We start from the raw sequence: 10,876 nt of genomic DNA on the forward strand, positions 1-10,876 counted from the left end.
CCTGCAAAAAGAAAAAGGCGAGCGTCGCACCGTCGGGGGCCTCCGAAGCCGCATAAAAAACGAAGAACCACCACCAAAGCCGGTCAGAAGAGAAAGCGCACGTCAAAGAACAGACGGGTCAGGCGAAATAAAAACAGACCCGGCATCAATATTTTCTAAAAGATGGCCTTTATCCACTGTGCCTCGGGGGAATGTGTGAAATCGGAACTAGATCTGTTTGTCGTGCCCCCGACACAGACAAGCATCGAAAACAGTTTTTTCATGGAAGTTGCGCCCCTAGCGGCACTATCACCATTAGCCCCCATCGAGTTTTACATATCGGGCTCAACAGAGACGTACCTGGATTTGAATGACACCTTGCTCTACCTAACCTGCAGAATAACAAAAGAGGATGGGACGGCTATCGGTGCAGCGGCGAAGGTGGCCACGATTGCCTATCCGGTGGCCACCCTTTTCAACCAGGTGGACATCACTCTAGGTGATCGCATGATTACACAGAGCGACAATATGTATGCCTATAGAGCGTATATTGAAAGCATTCTGAACTACAGCAATGACACTTTGGACACCCAGCTGACTGCAGGGCTTTTTTATAAGGACACGGCGGGGCATATGGAGGATTATGCTCTAAATGGAAACAACAAGGGCTTTATAAAGAGATCAGCGTATGCGACAGGTAGCAGAAACTTTGATTTACTAGGGCGTCTACACTCAGATCTGTTTTTCCAGGAGAAGCTGATGGTGAATGGTGTTGATCTGAAAATTAAACTCTCGCGAAATAAAGATGCTTTTTGTTTGAACAGTGATGATGCCGAAGCCTACAAACTGGTAATAGTATCAGCGAGTTTATTCATTAAAAGGGTCAACGTGTCACCGACGGTCAGACTCGCGCATGCTGATGCTCTACAAGTATCTAACTTGAAATACCCTGTGGAGAGGACCTCCTTGAAAATCTTCAGTGTACCAGCGGGCAGCCGTGTCGCCAGTCAAGATAACTTATTCTTGGGACAGCTACCTAAAATAATCGTTATTGGCTTTGTGGATAACACCGCTTTTTCAGGGGATTACGCAAGCAACCCTTTTAATTTTAAACATTACAACATTAACTACGCCGCCCTTTTTAAGGATGGGGTCGTCATCCCCGCCAAAGCCTACAGCCCTAGTTTTCAACAGAAAAATACAATTAGGGAGTATCTGGGACTAGTCTCCATCAGCGGCAAGCACATGCGCGATAAAGGATTTGTGATACCACGTGACGACTATGATGGTGGCTACACCTTGCTGGCTTTTGATTTGAGACCCGATAATGCATCATCAGGACATTATAATCTGATTAGGAATGGTAATTTACGACTTGAGGTCCGGTTTGCTGCAAATTTACCAAGTACTGTGAATCTCATTATTATGGCCCTATTTGACTCTGTCATAGAACTCAACAACCAGCGACAGGTGCTGTACGATATGTAATGGATACCTACCAGATCATGCGTTTCCTGCGAAAAGACAAACATGCTGTGAAAACATTTCGAGGCGTTTATTCGTGTGATAACATTCCACGGAGTATACCGGGGGAACTGCCCATCAGCTTTGTTGTGAACACCGACCCCCAGCATCAAGAAGGAACACACTGGATAGCTATGTTTATAGACACTGTTGCAATAACTGTTTTTGATAGTCTGGGGTGTTTCCCAAGCCATCCTATATATGACGGCGATCTACTGGACTATGTTAAACATATAGCACCCATAGTACATTATAATAGAGCACAGGTGCAGCATTCTGAAGCCGTGACATGTGGGCAGCATGCTTGCTACTTTGTATCTAAAATGTCTGAGAAACAGGCACTGCGGGCTGTTATGCAAACCTACTCTCTTGATCTCAGGCAGAATGATCGGATGGTGACGGCTTTTGTGAACAAACGTAAATATCGCCGGCCCCCTGTAAATGTATATAGTTTTTGCCAGAAATGTAAGTGTGTTAATAATCAGTAGATATGTGTACAGGGCTAAATAAAAACATCTTGTACTTTTAAACAGCTGTCTCCTTCCTACGTGTGTCATGTTTAATATTTTTTTTTTTTTTTAACAAACAAAATGTTGTACTAGCCATGCTTGAAATAATTAGACGCAAAACGTATGGTTGGTATAAATAATAACGTTCTTTTATTACAAACAGAACCTTTGTTTATACAGTCTGTAGTGGGTATAGATATAAAGACATTTACATAAACACATATTTTATCACAAACAGCACATTTGTTTAATCAGCAGGTGTGCGTATACTTATAAAAAACAGATACATAAACCATATACAAATACATATGACAAAGGTTAAAAACTGTTCTTAAAATTAAGAGAAAACACAGTTACACACTAAACCAGGCCTCACGTTTGGGTTTATTTTTCTTTCTTCTTCTCTTTACGGAAATATCTAGGGACTCAACATCCTCGGACGTGGTTTTAACACCATTGTCTTTCAATGTCTCAAGCAGCTCGCGATGCCCCATGTTTCCCACTAAAGTGGCCGGAATGTTTAAGTCCGCAGCAGATTGCATGAACAGATCCCAGCCTCTAGGCTTTTTGTGTCTTCCAAAGGCCTGTGGGTTGGTAATGCTGCGAACTAAATCATGGACATTTGAACCTTTGACAGGCGTACCTTTATATACAAACTCCCCCTTTGCGTTCCAGGGTACCAGCCCCTGCTCACCGGTCATCTTGTTCAACAATAATTCCGCATTCTTACGATAACGGGGGTTAATGGTATTCAGGATTTCAGAGACCAGGGGATCAGAAACGGGGTGTCCGGGATTTGTGTTGCCGAGACTCGTAGGCTCTTCAGGGGGCATGTACAATGTTAGTTTGTTCTTCTCATTGGCGGCTTGTCTAAAATGTGTTAAGTATTTCTGGAGAATCGCGGAATAGAGGGTAACCTTGTCGTAGTCTGATAAATCATGCCGACGTAGGATATCATGCATTTCAGAATCGATCCGGAGGGTTGCTGATTTTCGAATGTCAGGCTCTTCCCTGTTATGGGTGCTCAGACCATCCAGCTGACGCTTGTCAACCAGATACATCTTCTGACTGTGCTCCATTAACCGCCCCCTAGAAGCCTGGTGATCAGAGGCAATGCAAGTCCTAGGAGCGCTCCTATGAAACCTCCAGATTGTTTTAAAAGCTTTCTTTTAACTTTTATGGAGGCCCGCTTGTTACCCAGCTTCTTGAGGATCAGCTTCTTCTTTTTTAAGACACCTAGTTGACGGCCGGATAGCGGTACGTTCCCCCTGACGGTATTGAAGGCAATCTCGGCTATAGCCGATACTAGATCATCAGAAGCCGAGCACAGAATGGCCCTGCGTTGCTGGGGCGGTGCCGTTACTAGCATTTTAAGGAGAGCGTAGTTCCGGCGTATACGTGCCGTCATGATGGTCGGTCGCTGGTACTAATGAGGTCTGTTTTGCACCTCACCGGGTTTTTCTAGTGGGCTTCTGTATGTAGACGACTGGTAAATCCGGATGGAAAATACCTGTGCGCAGTCGGTAGTCCTCTAAGGTGTTTGTCTTTAAATCCACCAATAAGTAGCCATAAGGTTTACGGGTAGCGTCTTCAAAGGCCTCCATGAAAAATCGGCTGTTACCCGGATACATCTGGCGTGCTAGAACCGAGAGTTGTTGTTTATCTCTGGGGTTCTTAAACAGAATGATATAACTGGCGTTTAGAGTTATCGAGCGGTTGCCCTTGCCCTTGTAGAATAAATTCTGTACAATGTAGCAGATACTAAGACTCCTATGATGTGAGTATTGTGTAAAAGCCTTTTCCAATTCGGGGCTCTGACCGCCCTCCATCATGAGATCATCTACGATAATCATGTTAATAAGGTTTGGTGGTAGCAACCGGTCATCATTCAGAGTCTCTGGTAACCCCTCCACAAACTTCAGATGCGGTATTTTAGAGGCCAGTTCGTTATACAAGTTCTGCCAGCACGAATAAAACCATATGACATTATCAGGTGGGGCCGACATGGTGGTGCGGGCATTTTCTAGGAGCTGTTTGATAAAATAGCTTTTACCGCAGCTGGAAGGACCCGCTAGCACGCATGAAAAAGGGTGTTGAAGGCGCGTGTCCATCATACACGATGCTTCCTTTTCAGTAACCGTAGGGTAATGTTTTGTAGTCGTTTGTGAGCACCCTTTTATCAAACACCACCCTCAAAGTCTTCTGCAGTGTCTGGGTGCTGATCTCCCAGCGTTTTTTCTCCCGCACTATGGATGGCTGCTGCACCACAATAGATTTGATGGTGTTTTCTAAAGTGTACTCGCGCACCAGCTCTTTCAAACTGTCAAAATTGATCTTCAAGCTGTTGCTGACGTTCAAAGTGATGCCTTTTACTTTCATACAGACCGCCCCTGAGGATGTGCGATAGGAATATGTTTTGGGCCCTGCAGAAACAAATTCTATAATGTGCTCACCAGGAGCTAATTCACTTGTTAGATTACCCAGATAATCACCCAATGGGGGATTCACCTGGCCGGGGGCGCTAACAAAAATAACCGAATCGGTGTCGTGGTACAGACACCTCTCCTGGAGAGCATCCATGACTGTATAAAGTTCCAGACGGGCATGAGCGGTTGTGAAACAGGCGATGAATATGTTTATATTGTTGGAGCACGTAGGGTACTCCTCAGCGTATTTCCAACAGAGGCATGCTGTTTCCTCATCTATAAACTGCAGGCTTGAAATGTCATAACCTGCGTCAAAAAGATAGGCTGTCAACTTATCAGGGTCGGTTATAATAGATGTGTTTGGTAAATTTGTTCTCTGAGCAAATTTACCCCATAAGGAATTTAAGCACAGCTTGGCTAGCTGCCGTCTGGAAGGGTTATTCTCGATGAATTCTGGTCTTAAGCGGATACCCTGATGTGTGTAATAGTCATCTATGTACTTCTGGCGGGCTGCGGGGTCATCGCAGCCCTCGGGGTATCCTGAAGCTTCTTGTTTGCTCCGCAGGAACATACGAATGTACTCGCAAAAGAGTTCTACCGTAATGTTCTCAAAGTGCCATATTTCATGAATCTTCCCCAGACGGTACCCTTTCTGCAAGGCTACTTCTAACTCGACGGTACACCAGGTACCTGTGATCGAACGCTCCTCATCACTATGTGTGCATTTTTCAGTCTGTTTTGACTCTGCACAAGCCATGCACAATGGGAACATGAGCTTACCAGAAATCCTCTGAGGGAGGACCGGAAAATAAAGCTTCTTAGGGGGGTACACCTGGCATTTGATCAGTCCAAAATACTGCTTAATATCCCCAAAATTTTCATAGATGATCCGTGGGTGTCCTAAAGGATAGGGTTTTGAATGATTGATAAAGGGGTAGAGGCTGGTGAAGTCTAAGTAGTGTATCTTCTCACCAGGGGCTGTTTCGTGGTAGAGCTTGATGGCATTAGTCCTACCTCCAAAAAGAGCGTCACGCGGTTCTAGGGGTTCTGGTAAATTCTTATGCTTGAGAAAAATCTTTAAATCAGAATCTTTTTTCAACATTTCGGTCCACTCATGCTCCCAAAGCGTAATAACGCGCAGACCCCGGGTCTCAAGAAAATTCTTTTTTAAAAGAGTTCTCCTGTAAAGATGATCATACGTACACGCCATCAGGGTGTTATAGTCATCTTTCTTATAACATTGTGGACACCCGTGATAAAAACACCCATTAAACTCATAGGCCATCTGCACACCGTTTAAAGACGCATAGCCGTCTAGAAAATAGGGTCCGATCTTTTTCTCTCCTCCGCGCAGGGCATGTTGTATAGGTGTCTTGATCTGTTCAGACATATACATTAGCCACTGGATGGAGGGTGTGGAAAATCGTTTCTGGCGTCCATGATACATGTCTGGGGGTATGAGGGCTATTGTTTCAGACTTTAGAAACAGCTGCTTGTATATATGCATACACATGCTAGCCAGGGTGATGAATGTAAAGGGATCTACATATGTAACAAAATGTATCTTCATCTCGGGGTTTTCAGGATCATCCATAGTGTGGACCTGTCGGGTCATGTCTATGATGCCGTCTCGAAAACTGTTGCAGGCTGTTCTCAAAATATTGACGTCTTCACGACAATAGGCTTTTAGTTCTCTCTTAAAATCAAAAACCTGTGTTCGGGCCTCCGTATACCATTTAAGAAACGCCTCCTTGTCATCAGGCATCATGTATTCTGACCCATAACACTCCATAGGGGGGATGGCTCCCACATAACTCTGATTCTGTACTGTATTAAAGAAATGGGGGAAATACCCTTTGGACCCAGGGAAGCCAAAAGCCTTAGGCAGTTTGCTTAATTTCATGGGTAGAAAATTCAAACTGTCGATAAAGCGGATTTTAAGGTCTGGCACAGCGAGGAGTTTCAACTTTGCACCCTGAGTTATCAGCTTGACATCGACTCTCTCTTTAATCAGTTGTTGTATTATGAAGAAGCCATCGTAGCCCTGACTGTTGTGTGCCAAAAAGCTATACCCGTGGAATTTTTTTGTCAGAAATGTTTTAATGAAGCGGCTGACGCAGTCAATTCCAGCGAATGACCAGCGGTCGTCACGAGTCAGATGCCTGGCATAGATATAGTTGGGTATGTGTATGCCGGTCTCCTGCATGCACTCCATATCAAAGATTATGTAATTCTCGGTTTTGGCTATTTCTTTCGGGTGTGTCATATAACACTGGTGTTCATCCACAGAGACCACTTCTACATCACAGCGGGGACATATCCGACCCTTGCATTCATGATTGGCCTTTATAAAACGGCCACAGGAACTGCAGTCTGTTTTTAGATGACATACGACTGTACCTTGAGCCGCCTTTTCAACGTGTTGTTGAAGACAGTCTTTGGATCGGGCAAATGTTTTACACCGGGGACATTTAAAGCCTGATTCACTGGTCACCACGCAACCATCTCTCTGACACATGTTACAGTGTAAGTGGCACCTGTGAGCGGTTTTATTGCTGTATATGTGACAACAATGCGGGCATAAATTGCGAGCCCCTAGGAAACTCTGAAGGTTTAAGATTCCATAATAGTGCTGCTCGTGGTGTAAAATATATATAGTGTTCTTATTCACATTGTCACCTGCCGGGAAGTATTTCCAAACCCTGTCCTCATTATACAGGATTTTGATAGGCACACCAAAGTGATCCTCAAATAAACGCAGATCATTAAAACCAACCATAACATCAGGTGGTATACCCAATACGCTGTGAACCTCCATAGCTCTTGCCTGAATGTATCCATCTGTAACGGTTCTAGGCTCTAGCAGGCCTATAATGCTTGCAGCCATACATATGTTCAGGTCCCCGTAATTAAAATCCAAGAGCCAGCGTTTCTTCTTGGAAACCACCATACTGTAAAGGGTTTTCTTCAGGGGTCTGTACACACCACCCTCTCTAGCCCTGACAACCACCGACACGAGTCTCAAGGGCTCGGTCACGACCAGTTCCGCCTTACTTTGTAGCAGTTTTCCAATGTTTTCTAGAAACTGCAAAACATCAAAGGTCTGCGGAAACGATCGCCTGGTGAAAAGAGGCCTGTTTAAAACAGTGCTGTCTAGGCGTATCTGGACAAAATCGTTAGGCCCAACCGTTTCAAGAATCTGAGAGATGAGCCTTTCAGTAGTTTCTGTGATCACCAAGAGTCCTTGACCGGTTGATCTTAACCTATCCAGATTTATAAAGCGGAACACCTCATAGTGTTCAACGCTTCGAAACTTTGGTAGATCTCGCTGGTATGTGCCCATACTCTGCAAGAAAACCGCGTCAGTTTCATCCGGAGGGGGTGTGTTTTGGGGTTGAGCCTCTAAATCTTTAAGGGCTCGCTGCATGATGATCATTTTAGCTTTTCTCAGGCGTTTGAGAAACATTTTTCGCTGCCTGTGGGTTTGAAGCCATTTTAAACGGCGTGCCGGTAAATCTTTTAAAGAGATACCTCGTTTTTTAACAAGGTTTGAGGGGGTGTTTGTGTTTTCCAACACTGTCTGCAGTGTTTTGGGCGTAGCATTTAAGCAGGACTCGGATGTACCCATCCCAGGGTCCACCTCTGTGCTTAAAGGTTCTGGGGGTTCTGCAAAACCAGACCTGATCGGTATATGCTTTTGTAACCCCCATTTCTTTTCAAGTTTGTTTTTACGAGTTGGTGGTGTGTTCTTTTTCATCCTTTTTTTAGCTATGGTGTTCACCCTGTTTTTAGAATCCCTAGCGAAAAGGGCTTGTTTGGCCTTAGACACGCGCTTACGCATGTCTACTAGATGTTTTTTACCAAACAGATGTCTCAAGCACCAGGCCTGGCGTCATAATCTAGAGCTGTTATGCGGGCCTGATAAGTGTTTTTCCTTTCGCAGTTTTTTTAAACCGGGGGCCCGAAATAACTCTTTTACAACGTGTCCCTTTTTAGAAGCACGGATATTTACAAAACTGTTGGCTGTGTTGAGATTCACAGGCGCTGGGTTATTTAAGGGCTGTATATTCGAATCTGTACAATAAATGCTGGGTATGCGTCTTTGTTGGTTTATACCGTTGGGCCCCCTGTAGGACAGATCAAGGGGTTTCGGGGAATATCCTGTTTCACGGATGACAGATGCATATCCGCAGTTTTGAGACCCTATTTTTATGGGTGAATCTGAAATTATTATAATAGGTGTCGCCTCTAGGACGACCCTGGTGTTAGGTTGAACACCCACACCTTCTAGAGCTTCAGAAGTCCTAATAGATCTCTTGGTGTTAGGGACCGTAGGTGTGTATGCCTGGGGTGGTGTTATATCTCTACAGCCCGGAGGCCACAAGAGCTGATGACCAGAGCCTATGCGGATGGGGATTGCTGGCGAGTACACAGGTGGCGGGGTGATCTCACCCCAAGCCGGAGACCCCTGTGGCGGACTATCAGAGACTATGCGGTTGGGGCTCGTTGGGGAGTACAAATGAGGGGGTGGGCTCTTACCACAGCTGGGGGTCCACGGACGTGGGCTAACCGTCCCTCTGTCTAAAAGTTTTTCGGAGCCCACTACCGGGAGCCCCGGGCCCGGTATAAGCGCACCCCCTGTCTGGGTCTCCTGGGGAGATACAGCATTAACAGGTGCTACAGGTATGAGTGATTCAATAGGCAGTGGTATATGATTGTTGGGAACAATAATACGTTGGGGGTTAATGGGTACTACAACATTTGCACACCCTTGAGCCACCCGCCCCCGGTTAAGTGATAAACCCCGCTTTTTATTTAAAATGAACTTGTTTGCAGACCCTTGAGACACACGACCCCTTTTAATAGCTAACTCCTGCTTTTCGTTTAAAAGGAGCTTTACTGCCCCATCTAACACATCATTACAAACAGCTGCTTTATACAACAGTGGTGTAGGCGGCTGACCTGCAACTGGAGGGGTTCGAGCTGTCGGGTTCACAGTGGACGGCTGCGCTAGAACTTCTTTCTCAACAGCAGCAGCACACGCCCCTAAAATAAAAGAAAAAAAAAACAGTTTTAGTTTTATATTAAAGACCAAGTAATACATTACGGCACATTGTTCAGGTCAAACTCGAGGTATACGAACCCCTTTAAAATATTAAAAGAAACTGTATGATAAAAATTAGGCCTGTGCAGCACTCTGTAAAACCCCATAACGACCCGATCATGTTCTTCTAAAGACACGCTGAAATATTAACGACACCTGCTATGGAAAAAAAAGAGTAGCTCTCAGTGATCCTTTAAGCATACTTACATTCTGTACCCCAGCCAGGGTGCTTCCTTTTTAATGACGGGTTCACTGCAGGTGTTGGGTATCTGGCATGGGTCCTGGGGGTGGCATCAGAGGCTAATGGTCCAGCGGTCTGTGGATCTGAGGAGGGGCGTGATGCCGTTGGTCCCACACTGGGTGTATCTGCAATAAAAACCAAAGAAAACAGTTACCACCAGGTTCTACATCAAATCGTCACATGGCAGACCTATGCTTCAAATACATCATCATGTTTTACACTAAAGACTCAATTTGTGGAAAGCATCAGGACTCCTATAAAAAAGCATACATGCTTTACAGGGTTCACCTATATTAATTACCTGCTACAAGAGCCGATGCCTCTCGCACATCTGCAGAAGCGGCGCCCGCATGGATCACCGCTAGAAAATAAGGAAACAACATATGTTATTGTAAATACCCATTATTAAATAACTATAATCATCTTATGCTCATGCCATAAAACTACATTATGTATATTAATAACAGTTACTAATAACATCTGTATTAAAAGTACACACCGTCGGTATCGATACTAGGAATTCCGTATTCTGCCAAGAGGTCGATAAGTGCTTCGGAATTTATACATGCGTCTTCCAAGGAGGCATCCCATGCAGCATAGCCATCTGCTGGAAGCAATAAATAAAATAAATAGATAAATAAATAAGCCTCTACCCTCCCATACTGCAAATGCCCAATCCTTGGGGGTAACAGACACCCACACGTACAAGAAGCACAACAACCCCTGCTTGGGGCCCTTATTAACTGTGGACCCTTGGGGATCAACTCAATGGGGACCTGGACAGGGAGGCTAATAGTTCTGCCCAGCCTTGATGCATAACATTCTTTAAAATGTACAATATACCACACATTTTATCCCAAAAAAAAAAAAACCTTATCCCTAGTGTGCGGGTCAAACCGTGTCACAAAAGAAATGAATGGCCATTTTGCAAATGTGGAATACTTTTTTTTTCGTTGGTGCCTAAGACACTCTTATGGCCCAGGCATACCCCAGCCAACCAATGGTTCTGGGTTGGGGCTAGTCGCTTTGACCGGGATTGTTGAATAAATATTATTTAAAAACCCAAAGTGCCCCATTGTGGTGTTTCCTTGTG

General features: G+C 44.7%; 1 protein-coding gene across 1 annotated transcript; it reads right to left on the reverse strand.

Moving 5' to 3' along the window:
- Nucleotides 1–2,162: 2,162 nt before the first annotated feature.
- Nucleotides 2,163–10,144, reverse strand: LOC138570247 (uncharacterized). The gene is made up of 3 exons (XM_069648998.1): nt 10,085–10,144; nt 9,750–9,908; nt 2,163–9,484 (listed from the first exon to the last, which is right to left on the reverse strand). The coding sequence occupies exon 3, from the start codon at nt 8,277–8,279 to the stop codon at nt 4,143–4,145; it is 4,137 nt and encodes a 1,378-aa protein (XP_069505099.1). The 5' UTR covers nt 8,280–9,484; nt 9,750–9,908; nt 10,085–10,144; the 3' UTR covers nt 2,163–4,142.
- Between the last annotated feature and the right edge of the window lie 732 nt (nt 10,145–10,876).

Source organism: Ambystoma mexicanum, chromosome 2q (assembly GCF_040938575.1).
Source record: "Ambystoma mexicanum isolate Mex_15411 chromosome 2q, UKY_AmexF1_1, whole genome shotgun sequence".
NCBI lineage: Eukaryota > Metazoa > Chordata > Amphibia > Caudata > Ambystomatidae > Ambystoma > Ambystoma mexicanum.